This window comes from Sorex fumeus, unplaced genomic scaffold (genome assembly GCF_029834395.1).
Source record: "Sorex fumeus unplaced genomic scaffold, SorFum_2.1 ptg000047l, whole genome shotgun sequence".
Taxonomy (NCBI): domain Eukaryota; kingdom Metazoa; phylum Chordata; class Mammalia; order Eulipotyphla; family Soricidae; genus Sorex; species Sorex fumeus.
In genome coordinates this window covers 38,482,301-38,500,458 of record NW_026606104.1, presented here as the reverse complement: position 1 = coordinate 38,500,458, position 18,158 = coordinate 38,482,301, and the positions used below count along the sequence as shown (strand labels likewise).

The following is an 18,158-nucleotide window of genomic DNA, read 5'->3' as shown; positions in this document are numbered from 1 at the left end:
GGTTCAATCCCAGCATCCCATATGGTCCCCCAGCACCGCCAGGAGTGATACCTGAGTGCAAAGCCAGGAGTAACCCCTGTGCATCTCTGGGTGTGATCCAGGAAAGCAAAAAAGAACACCTCTCCCCCCCCCAAAAAAACAAAAACACGAGGCTTTTTCCACCTGTTCTCTGCCTTAGTCTCCTCTGTGCAACCCGTGTCCTGTCACATGCTGAGGTCTGTTTCTGGGGGCAGTGCCTGGCGGCAAGGCGTGAACGCCTGGCTCCCTCCCAGTGAGGCACCCGAGGGTCACCTTTTCCCATCTCCCAGGGCCCCTGTGAAGGGTTGTACCCCGCTGGCTGAATATCGTCCCCTTTATTCCTCTTTCTGATTCCTGGGTACTTCCAGGGCTCCTTTCACAAACCACCTCTGCGCACAGCCTGGAAACCCAGGCTGAGGCAACAACAGGACACACGTCCCCAAGGCAGGTTTCTGTGTTCATCCAGTGCCAGTGAGCTTGGACTGTGTGGGCTCATGGGAAGAGCTTTGGGCTCAGGGGCTCGGGCCTGCCCTGCCCAGAACTGCATCCCACAGTCCCACAGCCCCAACCGGCATGGCCCTGGCCGGGAAGCCCTGGCGGCCCCCTGTACTGCTGAACCTGAGCAGCACCGCAGCACTGAAGCACTCAGGAGTGCTCACTAGGACCCCTGAGCACTGTTTGGGGAGCACCCGGTGGACCAAGTGTGATCCGAGTAAGAGGTTATGAAACACAAGTATCCTGCCATAAGATCAGCTCCCGAGAACCGTGCACTTGAGAGTGAAGGGGAGAAGGTGGAGTTGAGCTGGTCTCACTGCCCAGCGTACGCCAAAGAGCTGCCCCTCAGGCAGGACTGCCGGGACACTGCCGAGAAACCCGCTCAGCCTCCCTTCCTTCTGTGAGGCTGTTCCCTGAACCGGTTCCTGTGAGGCTCTAACTGGTGAGGTTGATCTCCTCAACGCACCCCTCTCAGCGGGTAGGACACTGGAAACGCATTTCAGAAAAGCAAAGGTAGTCAAGAACTTTGGGACCAGGGAGAGCTGGTTGGTTCAAATCCAGCTCCACAACTTGGGCAAACACGAGCCGTCCCATCACCCCCGAAACTGTTGGTTATCAGGCACAAAGGCCTCCCGGGGGGTCAGTCATCCAGTTCACTGTCATCATTACTGTCCCAACAAATCCCCAATGCCAGGGACTTTGTCCCAAGTCCCTCCCCATCCCCCATGAACAGGGAAGCCCCCAAGCCAGTGGCAGACCCCTTCCTCCCCGCCCATCCCGTGCTCTTCCCAGAGAAATGAGCTTATTTCCATCTTTTGCTCGCTGACCACAAAGACTCCGCTCTGTCCTCAGAAATATTTGGAGAGTTTTATTTGAATGTTTTGTGTTCTCTTTTCACCAACACCAAAAAGAGGGAGGAAACGCCATTCCAAACAGGAGAGTCGCTTCAGAGGCGAGCTGGCATGCGTGTTCAGAGCTGGGCCGTGTCCACCCTGCGAGCTGCATGTCCCAGCCGGCCACCCTGAAGCTGGACAGTCAGAGCCAGAGGTGCCCTTCCTAGGAGTCCAGGGCGCTTGGAATGAGTGGGTGAGACAGCCCTGCGCCCAGGAAAAGCGCTTGGTCTCCCCAGTAGGTAGGCCAGGCTTGGGGACAAGAGCCATGAGCATGGAGGGGCCTGTTGAGCTCCAGAAGGAAGGAGAAGGGAGAGAGAAGGTCAGATCTGGAATGTTCCACGGACACCCCAGGGCCTCTGGGTCTGGAGAAATATGTTTGCTAGAAAAATAAGATGCTTTGAGAATTTCTGCAGTCTGTACTCTCTGCCTGCCCAAGAGAAACTCTCCGTGATGGCCAAAGAGGCAGCGGGGAGGGCCGGAGGCCGGAGGCCAGGCTGAGTCTGGCCCCCGTGGAGGGTGTCCGGAGGGGAGCGAGGCAGGCAGCAGACTTTGGTTTCCTGGGCCCCCCTTTCTGGCAGCTGCAGAGGCGGGAGCGGCCCCCGCCGCCGGGTAGCGGGCAGAGCTGGGAGAGGCTGGCTCTCTGTCATGGGTGGGCGCCCGGGCGCCGAGCCCTCAGAAGAGGATGCCCGGAAGCAGAAGGGCCAGCAGGAGCAGCAGGGAGCCCGCGGCGGGGCTGCTGGCAGAGTTGGCCGAGGAGCAGTGGTCGCGGTTCGCACCGATGCAGGCCGCGTACGCCATGACGTGCGGGATGTAGTTCTGCTCGTGGACGCCGTGCAGCAGGTGGGCCATGGGGCCCTTGGCAAAGACGGCCACGTCCTCCCCGCCGTGAGTCTCGTGGCGCAGGGGCACGGCAGACTGCGCCTGGTAGTTGTTGTGAGCTGGGGGCAGGAGAAACACATGCTGAGGGCCCTCCAGGGCAGCTTCCCTGTGACCTCTCCACCCCCATCCCACCATACTATCACTGGTCACTCCACTAGACGCCCCCACACCCCTGGGGACAGACATCAAGAACTTTTATTCACTCCGGGGGTAGAGTGATACTGTAGTAGGGGTATGCTTTGCACGCAGTCGACCTGGGTTCAATTCCTGGCACCCCACATGGTCCCCCGAGCCTACCAGGAGTGATCCTTGAGGGCAGAGACAAGAATCAGTCCTGAGCACCATGGGGTGTGCTCCCTGCCCCTCCGGAAAAAAAAACCAAAACACTTTTTTTAGGGGAAGGGGTTATAAAAAAAGAGAAAACTGTTCATCCAGGTCTGGTGGGGATGGTTCAAAGGGCTGGAGCATATGCGTTGCCAATGGGAGCCCTGGGCTCACCAATACCCCCACTGTGTGGCTCCCTGAGCAGACCCAGGACACTGGGCATGGCCCTCCCAAAACAAGAAAGAGGTCAGAGAGATCGTACAGGCCACATGCAAGCACTGTCAGGGGTCACCCTTGAGCCCAGAGCTGGCATGATGCCCCAAACCCCTAAAACAAAAACCAAACACATGCAGAAAACATTCAGCAGCCTGGATGCAGATGAAGCAGGAAGGCTCCTGGGTTGGATACGACAGAGCCAGTTTGAAGACACGCCTGGTCACAGCTGCTCAGAAGCAGCAGTGGCCCATTAGTCAGGAAGGAGGTTCCGGCTGGCACTGTCCGACTCCGTCCCATGTGTGTTTCTCAGCTCAGCCCGAAGTGGCCCCACAGTCCCGGGTTTGGGTCTCACCATAGTCCACCATGGAGACGTTCTCTCGCTCACCGCCCACCACCTTGTAGCCAGGCCCGTTGCCATATAGGATGGAAGTGAAGGGCTTCTTGTCCGTGTCACTCACCATGGGGGCCAGACCTGCACAAGAAGTGTGGGGTGGAAGGGTCAGAATACAGCATCCCCGGGAACCCCTTATCTCCCCCATAAAACCTCCATTTTCACTATCCCACATTCTCTGTTCATCCCTCAATCTGACCGCCCATCTGTCTATCTATCCATCCATCCATCTGCCCTTCTGCCCATCCATCCGTCCATCCATCCTCTGTCTGTCCATCCATCCATCCACTCTCCTCACCGACCCACTCACCATCCACTCATCCTTACTTGCTCCATGCATCCTGCAGGCAGCCCCTCATCCACTCACCTCACTCTAGCCTTGCATCCTTTCCCCACCCCCATCAGTACCTTTTTCTCCCCATCCATTTCTCACTGAGTCCCACTGAGGCAGACCTAGCTGGGTCCCCTCCCCACTCACACCAGCAGAGGACCAATGTTGGGCACCTACCGAAGATGGAGTTGCCGCGAGGGGTGTACCCGCCAAAGGTGAAGACGTGGGAGTGGTCAGCGGTGACGATGGTCAGCGTGTCCTCCAGGGAGGTCATGGTGCCTGCCAACCCGATGGCCCTGTCCATCTCCACTGCCTCATGGAGGGCCTGTTTGGCCTTGCCCTCGTGGTGCCCATGGTCAATCCTGCCTCCTGGGATATGAAGGCAAAGGTCTTGAGTGAGGGGGCGGGGAGCAAGGTCTGCATCTGGACAGCCCCAGGTTAACTTGATGGCAAACCATCGTGCCCTGGAGTGACCCATGCCAGTTTCTGCAGCCACTCAACTCTGCTGGGGGTGCATACAGGCCGAGGCACCGGGCGAAGTTCCCACATGCCTACAGCGGGTCCTGCCGATGCTTGCCAGTGCTCCCTTCCCCACCTCTGGTTTACTGGAGGATTCTGAGGGTCTCAGAGGCAGCAAAGGGTGCATTATGCCCATAGCTGATCTCCCTTCCACACACACTTGGTCGAGCTGGGCACAGTCAGTGCCGGATATCATCAGACTAAATGAGTTCTCAGGCAGGGACATGCAAAATCCAAGGTGGCACTTCTGGGGATTCAAACTCGGATGAGTCAGTCTGCAGCCCCTGCTTTCTGTCTCTGTTCGAACACAGCCCTCCGGACCTGCATTCCATGCCACCGGCCCCCAGTGCTTGCAGAAGGCCCAGCACTGAGATTGGTTTTCAAGGTCACAGTGAAAGGCTGTGTGCCCGGCCTCTGGGGACACTCCAGATGTGAGGGTGCGGAGTCTGGGTCTGGCTGGCTTCCCTGCCCGGGCATGCTGGCAGGGTGGATCCCGCCTTTGTTGTAGCCTTGGGAGCGGGCTTGGTGTGGCCTGGCGTGGCCCTGCTCACAAAGAGGACAGCTCCCCGGGGAGCCTGGAGCTCGCCACTGCCGATTCGTGGCTCGTTTCTCAGCGTCACAGACCCTGACGGGCGGAGACCGCTGGGCTTGAGTAGGAACCCTGGGGTTTGGCAAGAAAGCAACCAAGCCAGGCTGGCGGCTACGGGCCCCCTGGAGGGCAGAGGGGTCTGGAAGTGTCTGTGTGCAAACGTTGGTGTGAGGCTGTGTATTTATGTGTGTGCACGTGTGCCTATGTGTGTCCCTGTGTGTGTGTTCACATACATGGACCGTGGCTATTAGAAACCCAGAAGCCTCTGAAAACTATCACTTCCTCACATTTCCTATTGTCTCGGACTTAGCTGTTGTGTAATCCTCCTCCTCCTCCTCCTCGAAACACAGCATTTTCTGCCTGCTGGGCTCTGTGCCCAGTACTTCATGTCTCGAAATGCAATGGATGTGAACAATCCTTTTCTGAAAAGGGGACTATTCAGGGCCCCGCTGGGCAGCAGTGTCCCGGCAACAGTCATGCGGCCAGAGGATGGCAGCACTGATTCAGGAGGGCCCAGGTTGGATTCTGGCTTCCCCGCAGCACCAGAACCCCCGGAGACTGCTGGCTGCAGTGTGGGAAAGAAAACCACAGCCTGCCCTGCCACAGAGGAGGGTTGGGGTGTGTGTGTGTGTGGGAGGGGGGGAGGATGGGAAGGTATGGGAGAGTTACTGGGGACCATTGGTGGTGTGGAGAATGGGCACTGGTGGAGGGATGGGTACTCGATCATTGTATAACTGAAACCCAAGCACAAAAATTTGTAAGTCTACAACTGTACCTCATGGTGTTTCACTAATAAAAGAAAACCACAGCCTGGAGATCTTTCTTTCCAGGTAGTGGAGCGTGGAGAGCTGCAGGGGGCTCTTGAGCCAGTCCTTCCGCAGAAGGAAAGCTGCCTCACTGAGGACCGGTTCAATGCCTGGCACTGCATGTGGTTCCCCAAGCCCTGCTAGGAATGATCCCTGAAGGCAGAGTCAGCAGTCTTTCCTGAGCACTGCCAGGTGTGGCCCAGAAAACCAATACCAACCAAGCAAACAAATACTAACCAAATGGAAACTTGCCTCTTCTCCCAGGAAGCCTCCCTGGACTAAGCCTGCGGGACTTCATCACTGCCCCCCTCCTCCACTGATGACAGGATTTATCTGAGACCTTGGGGGGAGGGGGTGGAGAAGGAGAGGTCCATACCTTCTACCAGCAAGAAGAAGCCTTTAGGGTTCTTGCTCAGGATCTTGATGGCCACCTCCACCATCTCTGAGAGAGACGGGTCGGTCACGTTGTTCCGGTTCAGCTCGTACTGCATGTCCCCTGGCTCAAAGAGACCTGAGGAGACAGAGAGAGACCACAGGCTGAGGCACTGGCCTTCATGCGGCCAACCTGGACGCGATCTCCAGCACCATGTCACCCCACGAGTTAGGAGTAGTCTCACTCCTCAGAGAGAGAAAGAGGAGAAAAGAGGAGAGAGGAGAGGAGAGAGAGATCTCAGGGAGACATGGATGGAGAGATAGATCCCTGGCTCTTTCAGGAGTCTCAAGGAACTGGGGTGTCAGGAAATACTTGGGGACAGGGAGGGGTGAAGGACGTATGCAGGACTCAGACCTAAGGGGCTCTTCCTCGGCTCAAATTTATTGGTCTCCCTCGGCCCGGAGGGCACCCGATGCAGGGCAATGAGCAGATGCTGGGGCCCCAAGCCCAATGGGTTGGCATGGCAATGTGCGCACAACACTTCAGGGCGGTTTTGAAGGGCATGGGCAGCGACGTGGCAGAACTCCTAGGGTCACGCCCCTGAAGTTCACTGGCCGCGCTGGGTTTGCTCTTTTGTGAAAATAAGGAGGAGGATCACTCCCGGCTGGGTCACCAGACCCACGTGCAGCCCTGCTGTTTCCAGATCTGCACGTCCTGTGCCTGTTGTGAGGGGTGCAGCCAAACAAGACGCCCACAAACGCCTCTCTGGGACACACCCCCGGGCCACCTCCCCTCCTCTGGAAGCGCACACCCTCGGCCCCCTCCCACAAACACCAGAAGGCAATACAGCGGTCCCAAGGGTGTGCAGCTCCGGAGGTGGTGGGGGTGAGTGAGGGGAGTCCTGCTGGCAGCCCTGTGGAAGCCCCACATACGCCTTCAGATGACTGTGACCTCCTGAGAGACCCAACTGAGAGCACCTTCCCACCCCCCATTCCTGACTCAAAGAAATTGCGTTTAGTAATAGATGTTTACCCTTGTCTTAAACTGTTAAAGCGCGGGGATAAGTCATTACACAGCAACAGAACTTAAATGTGTGAGCTCATCTAATCCTCGAGACTGAGGGAGACGGTCATTACCTCCACAGTCAAGAGTCATCGTTCCCGCTTCACAGAGGAGGAAACTGAGGCACACAGATAGCACCTGCCCATCCATGGGAGGTAGAGCTGGACTCAGATCCAGGAGAGGAGGTGCCATGGCACATGGTCCGTAGCTCTGTGTGTGTGTGTGTGTGTGTGTGTAGTGTGTGCATGTGGGATGTGTATGTGTATGTATGTGCATGGTGTATCTATGTGTGTCCATATGCTGTGGTAGTATGGGGGTGTATGTGTCTGTATCTGTGTGTTGTATAATAGTGTGTGTAGTATGTGGGGACATGTGCATGTATGTGTCTGTGTGTGTGGCACACGACAATGAGTCTGGTAATGGTGTGTGGGCATGTGTGTGTGTGTGTATAACAGTGTGTGTGAATGTGTGTGGTGTATCTGTGTATGTATGTCTGTGTTTGTGGGATTCTCATGCACGAGGCTCTGAACCCACGATCTCCTCCAATGACACTCCAGGACCTAGGGTCTGTGCTCTTTGAAAAAGTTTTGTGGGCAACTTTTCTGCCACGTTCAGATGTCTGCTCAGGGCACCCTTGGGCCCCTGACCAGTTCCCCATTCCCTGTCCATGCAAACAGAGATGACCAGACTAGTCTTGTGGCACAGGGGAGCTATATACCAGGTTCCACAGGTAGGAGTCCAGCCTGAACTGGGTCACTGATCACCTGTGTGCCAGGCTGCAGTCCACAGCCCTTCCTGAGCTCTCATCCCCTGGCCTCACCCTGCTGCACCAGCAGATTTCCAGCCTGATTTCATGAACCAGAACCCCCTTCCCACTGCCCCCAAGGTCCAAGGGCAAAGGTTCCTGAGTGGCTGGACCCCAGCCAGCCCAGGGCCCCTTGGGGGCATCCCTCACATCACACTCCTCCCCCCACCGCCAGCCGCACTTACCCAAGAGGTAGTCCACAGAGTAGGGGTTCAGGGCCATGAGCTTCGTGCGGTTCCAGACGTAGGCAGAGAGCTAGGGGGAAGGGCCCGGGTGAACGGCGGCTGGGGCTGACCCCAGCTGCTCTGAGCTGGAGCCGAGTTTCTGTTTCCCTCATTTAGCAATCCCTCTCTCCAAGGACTTAACATCCTTGTCCTCAGAAATGACAAATAAACAGCAATTCCAGCTCAGAGACACGACAATTCTGAGAACTGAGTTGGGGGTGAGTGTAGGGGGGACATGCCCGAGGCAGGAAGGGGGCAGAGGTGATGTCTACACAGGGAGGGGCTCAGAGGACAAGGAGGAATTGATGGGCTGGGGGAGGGACTGCAGAGAAGGAAGGGTAGGGCACGGGTGGGGGGGCCTGAGGATCTGGGGCTTGTGTTCTGGGAGCACAGCGAGCCCCCAGGAGGAGACGGAGGGTAAAATTAATTCCCAGGACAAAGTCCCCAGCTTTGAACTGGGGACCCTGTCTCTGAGGGGTGAAGGGAAGGGCTGCTTCCAAAGGTGCAGAGGGGAGCACCATCTGGTGCCTGGTTTGGGAGTACTCCTCCAGCCAGGAGCCCAGTGTTTGAGGGAGCCCCTTGGCTGAAGGCAATGCATTGGCACCAGTGATTTCCAGACCTTAGGAGCTGTCCCGGAAGGGAGGTGCAAAGGCACGGAAGCAGGCTCCCCACTTTTCCAGGGGGCTCTCCTGGGTCACCCCCTCTGAGCCCCGCATCCATCCGATGAGGCAGAAACTTACACTCCCCATTGGTACAGATGAGGCTCTGAGACATGCTGGAGTGGGGAAGAGGGGACCCCGTCTGGCCTGTCTGGGGACCCTGTGACACCCACAGCTACAGGGATGGGACCCTACCGGGAGGTTCTTCCTTTCATAGGGCTCTGGTCTTGGCATTCTCCAGAGCAAGAAGGACTAGATTCTGGCGTGTTCTCAGGGAAGAAACTGAGGCTGAGATAAAGCTGGCCCGTGCTGACTCAGAGGGATGGAAAATGATCCGAATGCTCATCCCAACCCCCCCATCACCCCCTGATGGGCCATTCCCCACCACCTCTTGCTGGGTCCTGCCCCAGTCCACCAGGCCTCCCTGGGGGCCAGTCCTGGAACCCTCAGAAACCCAACTCCAGAGTGACATCAAAGCAGCTGCCAGGCTGTTCCCCACTGTTTTCAGCACTGACCACAGACATTTCCAGACCACAGCTGCCCCAGGCCCAGCGGCCAGCAGCGTGCACTTAAAGGGCCAGAGCCTCTCCAGGGAACCCAGGACCCGGCCCTGGTCAAGCCAACTTACCACAGATGGTTCCCACCTCAGTGGCCACCTCCTCTCCCCTGCCACCTCTGCCCGGAGAGACTCCCAATTCTGCCTCCTCCCTCCCTTCCGCTTGTTGGGGTTTACAGCCCTCACCTCTGTGGTCTGTCCCCTCTGGGCTTCCGTGGGGCCCCAGCCTCCCCATTCCCAATTCTCTGTCCTGCAGACATTGTGCCCAGCCCAGGGTTCCTGCACAGGAAGGAACCGGTGGATCATCCACTACGTGCCTCTCATGGATCAGACCACTTGAACCCACGGAGGCCAGAACTAAAATGCTCATTTTACAGAGGGGAAAGCAGATGGAGAGTGGGTTTGCCCCGCCCGCCTGCAAACTCCAGTCCATGCACCCCACTACCTTGTTTCTTGGTTTGAAACTCTTCCAGATGTCGACGAGGTTGAGGCCATCTAGCCTCGTGCCCCTGGCCTTCTCGTCCGTCTCATACTCCACGTCGGTTTTATTCTTGGGGAACATGTACTTCCGGCCACCCCCCATAATCACCTAAAGGGTGGGGGAAAGGGAGAAAGGGGGGGGAGAGAGACAGAGAAAGAGAGAGAGAGAGAGAGAGAGAGAGAGAAAGATATCAATTTTCCAGGGATCCAAGAAATGCAGAAGAAGCCAGGTGCCCCGGCACAGCCCTCTAGACCAGCACTGGCTGCTTTGCCTGAATTGAGTCCTGCCGCCCACCTGAGCCTCCAATTTTCAGTGCTGGGGAAGAAATCAGAGATTCATGGAGAATGCAGTCCGAGCTCCTGAATAACTGCAGCTGCTAACAACCTCCCTTGCCTGGCCAGGATTTCCAGAAACCTGAAGTGTCAATCCCACCGGGATGAGAACAACACTTCTTATCGGCGTGTCAGGAAACACCTGTGATGCATCATCTCATTTCACTGCCCAGGGAACCAGTGTCCCAAGCACGAAGCAGGGGGCGTGGAGTCAGAGGGATCATTGAGGGTGCATGCCATGTGTGCAGCTGACCTGGGTTGGATCCCTGACATCTTGGATGGTCCTCTGAGCCCCCCACCCCTCAGGAGTGAATACAGAGCACAAAGCCAGAACTAAGCCCCGAGCACTGGCAGGTACCCTCATCCTCAAAAATCAAACAAACAAACAAAAACAAAAGAAACAGGAACAGTGTTCTGGACTCAGGGATTCCGCTCAGTGTGTGTTACAGACCACTTACAGATCATCAGGTTTGAAGGGTACAGCAGAAGATGGAGCGGAGTTAAATCATTAAACACCGAGAGCATGGAATCCAAACTACAATAAGCAAACTTTCCAAGAGTGCCAGTGCAGGAGGCAGGCTGGGGGATGGAAGGGAAGCTGGGGACGCCGTGGAGGGAAAAGTCACACTGCGGGTGGGATGAAGTGGAAAGAAATTGTGCTGAAACTATGACGAGCACTTTGTAAATTATGCAACTAAAGTTTAAAAAACAAACAAAAAAAATTGGTAGCAGTACCCAAATAAAACAGCTTAGAAAGACAATTTATTTCCTTTCCTTCTTTTTTTTTTTTCAAAGCCCCAGAGTGCTCAGGGACATGTTAAGTGGGAAACAATGTGGTCCCAGGAGCTGAAATAGGGCTCTGCATGCAAAGCACATGCTCAGCCCTCTGCGTTCTCCCCGGCCAGAAGGGTCATTTCTCTTCCGCATGGCCACATACAGGGGAATTCAGTAAGTGGCAGAGGCAAGATTTGAACCCTTTCTGCCTCGCTGCCCCGGACCAGGAGCCGCGCTGCGTGGGCAGTGCCGGGGGCAGGAATGGAAGAAGTCCTGTCCCGCGGCGGGAGGCCGGAGGTCTGGGACAGCCCAGCCAGGAGCCTGGGCCAGCGGAGGGCCGGCACTCTCGTCTGTGTAGTCCCCGCCAGGCTAATTTTACCCCCTGTGGCTGGCGTGCGCGGGCAGACGGACGCGGGACTGTTTGTTTTCCTTGGGAGTCCATGTTTGAAGTCCTGACTATTTTTAAAACGGGGGCCAAGAACATAACAGCCACCGCCTGTGGTGACCACCACACCGGTGTCCTCCTGTCACCGCCGGCGTCACTCCAGGCCGCCGCCCCTGGCTGACACCTGGGGACAGCAGGGCCTGGCAGGCCTCGAGCCATGGTGCCCAGGCCTGGCAGCTCGCAGGTCCCCCTGTGCCTCCCCCCCGCCAGCAGTCAGCTTAGTGGGGACAGGCTGGAGGGGAGCCAGGGGGTCCCGGTTGGAGGCGGAGATGGGGGGATACTCGCTGGCCAGCCTGGGTCATGGGGGGATGCAAAGAGGCTGTGGGCTTTCAAGTCAAATTTTGGGGTGAACGCTGATCCATGACCAAGGGCCTGGTGCAGACCCTCTCGCAACCTGACCAGGGGAGAGCCCCCTCCTGCCAGCTTGCTGTGGGGGACAGGGAGCTGCTGTCACGAGGAGGGCCGGAGTCAGCTCCCCAAACAAACAGGAGAGGCAGATAACCCCCCCCACCCCCTCACCCCCGTCAGCCCCAGCTGGCGGCTCGAGACTGGGGCAGGCTGGGAGAAGAGGGAGGGGACACTGGGCCGCTGGCCACTGCCCCCCCACATTGTTCCCACAGAACCTGACCCCTTGGCATGTTCCGAGAGGAACGTGAAGCCCCCAATCTTCTTGCCTGAGCCTCATCATTTCCAGCCCCAAGAGGGACTTCACACGGGCTCATTAAACTCTAAATAACAGACTTGCTGTTTGGCTTTGGGGTTTGGGTTTGTGTCCTTCTTTCTTTTTCAAAAAAAAAATTTTTTTTTTCTTTTTTGTAGAAGATATTTATTTTCAGGGTGGGACACCAAGATTTGTTTCATGCACGGGCGGGTGACTGGGGGCTCTCGGACGGTCGGGGATCAGGGTGGATGGGCAGGAAAAGGCAAGAGGAGAGAAGGCAGGGCCCAGTCAGGGTTCGCTTAACGCCCCCCAACCCCTAGATTCCAGCCCCAGTGGCCCTGCAGACGCAACCACACACCCCTCTCCTGGACTGAGAGGACATCTCCCCTCTCCTGGCTTCCCCCTAAGCTCCTGTCCCGTTCTCTCAGGCTGCCGCTGCCAACCCTCTGGAAGAGCAGCCCCGTAATTATACCCCATGCTTGTACAACAAATGTTCTCACACCCATGACCTCATCGCCGCCTCCAGGGGCCTGGGAAGGGCTGGCGGTGGGGGCTCTATGTTGAGATGCACAGGTGGGGAAACTGAGGCTCAGGAGTCACGACAGGGTTTGCGTTTTTCTGGTGAGAGTAGAAAACAGCTGAGGAGCAGGTGGGACCTGGCCACTTTCTCAGGGCCTTAGGGAACCCTTGTCCTAGTCTCAGGGGCTCTGCCCCTCAGGCCTGCCTGTTGGTAAGGAGCAGAGCAAGGGTGCACTGGGTCTGGGGGTGCCGTATGCAGAGGTTGGGATTTGGGCTGGACATAAAGTCCACCGCTTCCTCAGCACTCCCCAGGGGGCCCAGGCCCGTGCTAGACACTGCAGGCAGAATCTGTTTACATCTTGCAAGGGCTTATCTGGTAAGGGCAGTTCACAATAGACTTGTTAGGGAGAAGACCCAGAGGTTAGGTCAGGGATCTAAGATCACACAGCTAGTGAACAGCAGGGCAAGGATCTGCACCCCAAGTTTTCCGAGGAGAGCTGTGCTCCATCACCCTTCCTCTGGGCCTGCTGGGTGAGGAATGCTGGGATTGTGCGGGGCAGGCCCTCCTCCGCTCTGACTCTGATAGTGACTCCCCCCTCCGCCCGCCCCCGTCACCCCCCATGGTGAGAACCACCAGGTTCCAATTTACAGAATAATCCCTGGGCGCCTGATTCTGGGGGTGTGTCGGCTGCCACCTCGGGGTTTATCCCTCCAGAGCCTCCTGCTGCGACCACAAATCCCCTCACAAGCTGGGAGGCCTCTGGATGCGTGGGGAGTGGCCAGCCCTGCTGCCGCCGACTCACCTCGATGTCTCTGATGTTATGGACCAGCTGGTAGGCAATGTCCTTGCAGCCCTGGCTCAGGGCCTCGGGGGGCATCTCGTAGTCTGAGTACCAGTCCCGGTCGGCAGAGTGGGCATAGGAGGCGCTGGGGGTGGCGTGGTTCACTCGCGTGGTGGTGACAACACCCACGGATTTCCCTGGGGGGTGATGATGGTGGGGAGAGGGTCATTCAGAGCTGGGGTGCACAAGCAGATGTCTCCCTCCCACTCCTAGTCAAAGCCTGGCCTCCCGGCAGTTCTCTGGACACCCTGGGGCACAGTCTCCCCTCTAAACTTTTGGGGGGTCTCCCAAATACTCTGCGCTGTGAGCACTGAATTCTCCCCTCCATCGAGAACAGCAGGGGCCAGCAGTCAGAGGGTAGGCGCTGGCCTTGGACACGCTGGCCCGGCTCCCCACACTATTCTCTGAACAAGGCCCGGAGTGATCCCTGAGAACAGAACCAAAAGTAAGCCCTGAGCACCAGCGGGTGTGGCCCCAGACCAGAACAAAGCTGAACCACATAGGGAGCCCTCCTATAGGGGCTCAGGGGCAGTTGTTCCTGCCACCTGTTTCCAGGGTTGTAAGGCTTGGGCCTCCCAATTCCACAGAGGAAGTCAGAGGGATATAGAACTTGTTCTTGGGGGAGTTGGTTTTGTTTTGGGCAGTGCCAGGAATTGAACCCAGGGCCTCCCATGTGTGGGGAATGTGCTACTGCTGGGTCCCTCCCTGGTGGCCCCTCCAGTGGGAGCCTCACCTGGATGCCTGAGGGGACTAGTCCTTCACCATCCTCACACCATGCCTGGGAGCTGTTCTCATGCCCCCTTTGGTGGTCCCAGGAGTAGACTCAGGAAAATGGGTGAGACCAAAGCAGGGCCATCCCTGTTCCAGCGGGGAGCCCAAGAATATTCCAGACTCTGGTACCTCGGAGCATCTTTCTCCACGCTCTGCCCCATGGAGCAGCGGCAGAGCCATGTCCTGCCCCTCACTCACCTGCATCCTTGGCCCAGCGCAGGATGGACGTGACCTCGTTGCCTTGCGTGGTGTTGCACTGGGATCGCTGGGTGGCGGCACTCACCCCTACGGTGCCCTCATTGGCCTTCACCCCACACAGATAGGCAGTGGCCGTGCCTGCGCTGTCAGGGACCTGGGCGTTGGTGTTGTATGTCTGTAGGCGAGACAGCAGGGTCAGGCCATGGCCACGCCCAAGGGAGGCAGAGAGTCCCCAGCTCTCAGTATCACACAGGAGCCCACTTCCTGCCGCTCACATCCTGTATCCAGGCAACCCTTGCAGAGTGGGACAGAATGTGACTTTGCATGAATGTGGAGATGAGTTTGGCAGGAGAGGGGGCTGGGCCAGCAGGCGTGGAGGCTAGAGGCAAAAGGGAAAGGGAGAGGGAGGGGTTCTTGAAGGCACGGAGGGTGGTGGGGTAGGGGCAGGAACAAAGGCATATAAGGCCTCAAGTGGGAAATGGGATCCAGAGGGTGGACATGAGAGGTTGGCACCCACTTCTCTGCCATGCAACTCTAGTGCTGTCTCTGAAACCATCTGCCCATGTCCCAGCATTCCAGAGCCCCTGCTACTGCACAGGACCCCTGCCTGACCCCTTGTCTGGGAGACATTTGCTGCAGAGCCCCATAACTCCAACCCCCACCTGCCCCAAGATGCCCTAAGATGACAGCTGCTGCACAGGGGTCAGCTCAAATGCTGGGTAGGAATGGCCTGGAGAGAAGGCTGGGGTACGCCCAGTGTGCATGGGGCAGGTGGAGCCCAGTGGGGGAAGTCTTGCATGCATGAGCTTCCCTCAGCAGCTGCCCCCCACCTCAGGAGTCAGGGAGTGTGCGGAGGGGCTCAGGGGTTGCAGGGGCCTAGCTCTGGAGTCCAGCACCCGAGGGGCTGGCTTGTGGCTGAGTGTATTAGCCACCATGGAGCTGTTCCATCAGGGAACCAGACCCCTTAAAACAAAGCCTGGAAAAGAAGGCACTGTGTGGTCCTCACTTCACAGAGGGGAGGCCCGATGACCTGGCCAGGGTCAGCCAGGATCAGCCACGTCCTGTCTCCCGCAGCTCTGCAGAGCACACCGGCCGCCACGTACCTTGGAGAGCGCCACATAGGGGAATTTGTCCATCTCCAGCCGCGTCTCCTCGCCTGTGTTGTGGTGGAGCTGGCCCTTGAGGATGCGGGCAGCTGTCACCGTGGAGACGCCCATCCCTGCAGTGGCGGGGGGGGGGGGGGGGGGGCTTGAACTCAGTCACCAGTGCTCCGGCATCTCCCTCTCCCTCTCCAGCAGCAGCCCCTCCAGCACCCAGAGCCCAGCCAGACTGGACAGTGAGCACCAGAGCGAGACCACAGTGGGCACCTGTCCCCCGCACCCGGGTGCCCTCTGCCTCACCATCTCCCAGGAACATGATGACATTCTTGGCAACGTTGGTGTTGAGCTGCTGGAGTCGGAGGGCATTTCTCAAGGTCTGCTGGGCTTGGTCTCTCCAGTACTTGGGGTCTTTCTCTTTCTCTGCACGGAGTGGAAGGCCGAGGCATCAGGCAGCAGCAGATGGGGCAGCTTCCCACCCTCCAGGCAGATTACCCCCCCCCTTTTTGGGGGCTCCACCCAGCTATGCTCGGGGCCCATTCCTGGTGGGGCCCAGGGGACCATGTATGGTGCTGGGGAACCAATCAGGGCCGGCTGTGTGCAAGGTCAGTGCCCTGCTCTCCTCCTAGTCCCCAGATAGTCCCTCTTGGCATGGCTGAGTGTGGGGTGGCCTGGGCTGCTGGGGGTACACCAGTAATGGTCCCTCAGACTGTGCCTGGGGTGATGTATACACAGATTGTCAGTCTAACCCTGCCAACAAGTCTTGGGTGTTGGGTTCCTATGTGGCTGGAAGGAGCCAAGGCTCAGAGACACCAAGTTCCATGCCTCAGGTGGTGCAGCACCAGCAGACATGGGCAGCGCTGGAAGTGACTGCAGCCCACATCTGCTGTGCACTCTGCAGACATCCTGGCAGAGCAACAAAGGAATTGTGCTTGCACAATGAGGAGGTTAAGGTTTAAGCTAGTCCAGAAAATAAGCCACTTTCAGACAAGGGTGCACCCACATGTCCCCAGCCAATCATCAACTCTGGCCTCACCTCTCCGCGTGGGCTTATTGGGCCCTGACTGAGCCACCGGCACTCCAATGGCACTCCAACATCCCGTGAGGGGAACTTGGTCCTGCCTGGGGGACTCAGAGAGTGTCACTGCACCCCAATCCCAAGATAAGACCGGAACCAGGAATGCCCCTCCCCATGGAGAGGGGACAGCTGCACTGCTGGCAGCCCTCAATTAAAGCCGCAGCTGTGCCAAGGACCAGCTGGGGACAGGTCAGCCCTTGATCGCCCCTTTCTTCTGACCAATCAGGTGCCAGTGGTGGCCTCCTCACGGGACACTGAGGAGCTACGTAAGATAAAGCAAATGATTCAGCTAGCCTCCCCCACAATTTCATCTCCAGATCTGGAACCATTTTTTCTTCCAAGTGGAGATGGCCTTTTCCTTCCAACCGTCTGCCTTGGCTATCATGATCCCCGTCCACAGAGGTCAGGGTCCGTTCCCACTGCCCAGATCTGTGCGGGGTCCCAGCAGAAGCCAAGGATGGGTTTCCCTGAGGTATCTCACGCTCAGGACTAAGGACATGAGAGACAGAAGGGACTTGAGCTAGGTCATGTCAGAAATCCATGGGCTGGATGAAAACTAAACAAGCCTCATCCGTGTGCCTAGGGAGCGTTAGGACAGTCAGCCAAGGGCGAGACACACACACACACACACACACACACACACACACACACACTCACTCACACATACACACTTAAAGGAATACTGAGGGCTTCACACCATGGCAGCAGGTCCTTCCTTTTTTTGAGAGGGAGGGCCACACCCGATGGTGCTCAGGGCTTATTTCTGGCTCTGCCACCCTGGGGTCCATATGAGATGCCAAGGATCAAACTCAGTCAGCCATGTTCTATGGCTCCAGCCCCGGGGTCCTACCTATTGGGCATCTTTGGGGTGGCTGCGAGTGCTTCCTCCACATTATGGAACAAACTACCTCAGCGCCCTATGCCAGGACCCCACATGTCTGCGCGGCTGACCTCCTATCTCGGCAGGTAACCCAGGGGAAGGGCGGAAGGAAACGGTTCTCCCCCTCAAGCCTCAAACTCACTCTTCAAGCCACACTTCTCCCCCGAGGCCTCTCCTGACACCCCCACCCCGAATTCTTAGACTTCTCACCTCCATCTGGCAGCTCCCAGAGCCACCTTTTCCTTGGTGGAGTCTGCTAAGGGGTCTTCCCTACCTCCACCTTTTTCTTGCTTCCTCATTCAACCACACCTCAGCTCAGTGGGTTTGTGAAAGGTGCTTCTTTGGCCATTTGGGTGACATTGAACTTCTCTGGCCAACTGACCCCCTGCAGCCTGCCCTCCAACCCCTCCATCCCACTACCTTGCAGCCAGGTGGGGCTGGGGGGCAAAGTTGGCACTAGCTTCTTTTTCCTGACAGGGGTTGGTCGAGCTCTCCACTGTGCTTACTTCCTACAGGACCAGGGCTCTGGTGAGGGCAGATCCCTTATCTGTTTCCCAGAACTGTTCTGGAACTGTCTGTGAGATGCGTTGACAGGCTCCATTGTCAGAGGACTGGCATTGCACATGGTGCCCCAGGGGACCATCATTTTCAGAAGGACATGTATGCAGGCTCTGGGTCTCCTGTGTCAGCATATACTGTGGTCGGAGTCCCTAAGGTTAAGTTCCAAACTGCTGAAACCAGTCTTAGGGCAGGGGGACTAAGGGACACCTCGTTACTTCCTTTGAGCTGGAGGGTGGGCTGGCTGGGGGCGACAGGAAAGACCTGGTGCTCAGTGTCTGGAAATGTGCCATCTGGGTGGTAGTTGCATAGGGATTAAGAGTGCATTGAGGGGCTGGAGAAACAGCACAGGGGTAGGGCATTTGCCTTGCATGTGGCCAAT

The 18,158-nt window shown here is 57.5% G+C and overlaps 1 protein-coding gene across 2 annotated transcripts in view; it reads right to left on the bottom strand.

Annotated features, from left to right (window-relative positions):
• Positions 1-1,366: 1,366 nt before the first annotated feature.
• Positions 1,367-18,158, bottom strand: part of ALPL (alkaline phosphatase, biomineralization associated) — a 57,355-nt gene continuing 40,563 nt past the window's right edge. For both annotated transcript variants that reach the window (XM_056122842.1, XM_056122843.1), the window contains exons 3-12: positions 15,564-15,683; positions 15,267-15,382; positions 14,164-14,338; positions 13,156-13,331; positions 9,586-9,729; positions 7,887-7,956; positions 5,838-5,972; positions 3,725-3,916; positions 3,178-3,297; positions 1,367-2,344 (exon numbers count right to left, since the gene is read on the bottom strand). In XM_056122842.1, coding sequence (XP_055978817.1) covers positions 2,079-2,344; positions 3,178-3,297; positions 3,725-3,916; positions 5,838-5,972; positions 7,887-7,956; positions 9,586-9,729; positions 13,156-13,331; positions 14,164-14,338; positions 15,267-15,382; positions 15,564-15,683 — 1,514 coding nt within the window. In that variant the 3' untranslated portion in view covers positions 1,367-2,078. The remainder of the gene's footprint in view (positions 2,345-3,177; positions 3,298-3,724; positions 3,917-5,837; positions 5,973-7,886; positions 7,957-9,585; positions 9,730-13,155; positions 13,332-14,163; positions 14,339-15,266; positions 15,383-15,563; positions 15,684-18,158) is intronic.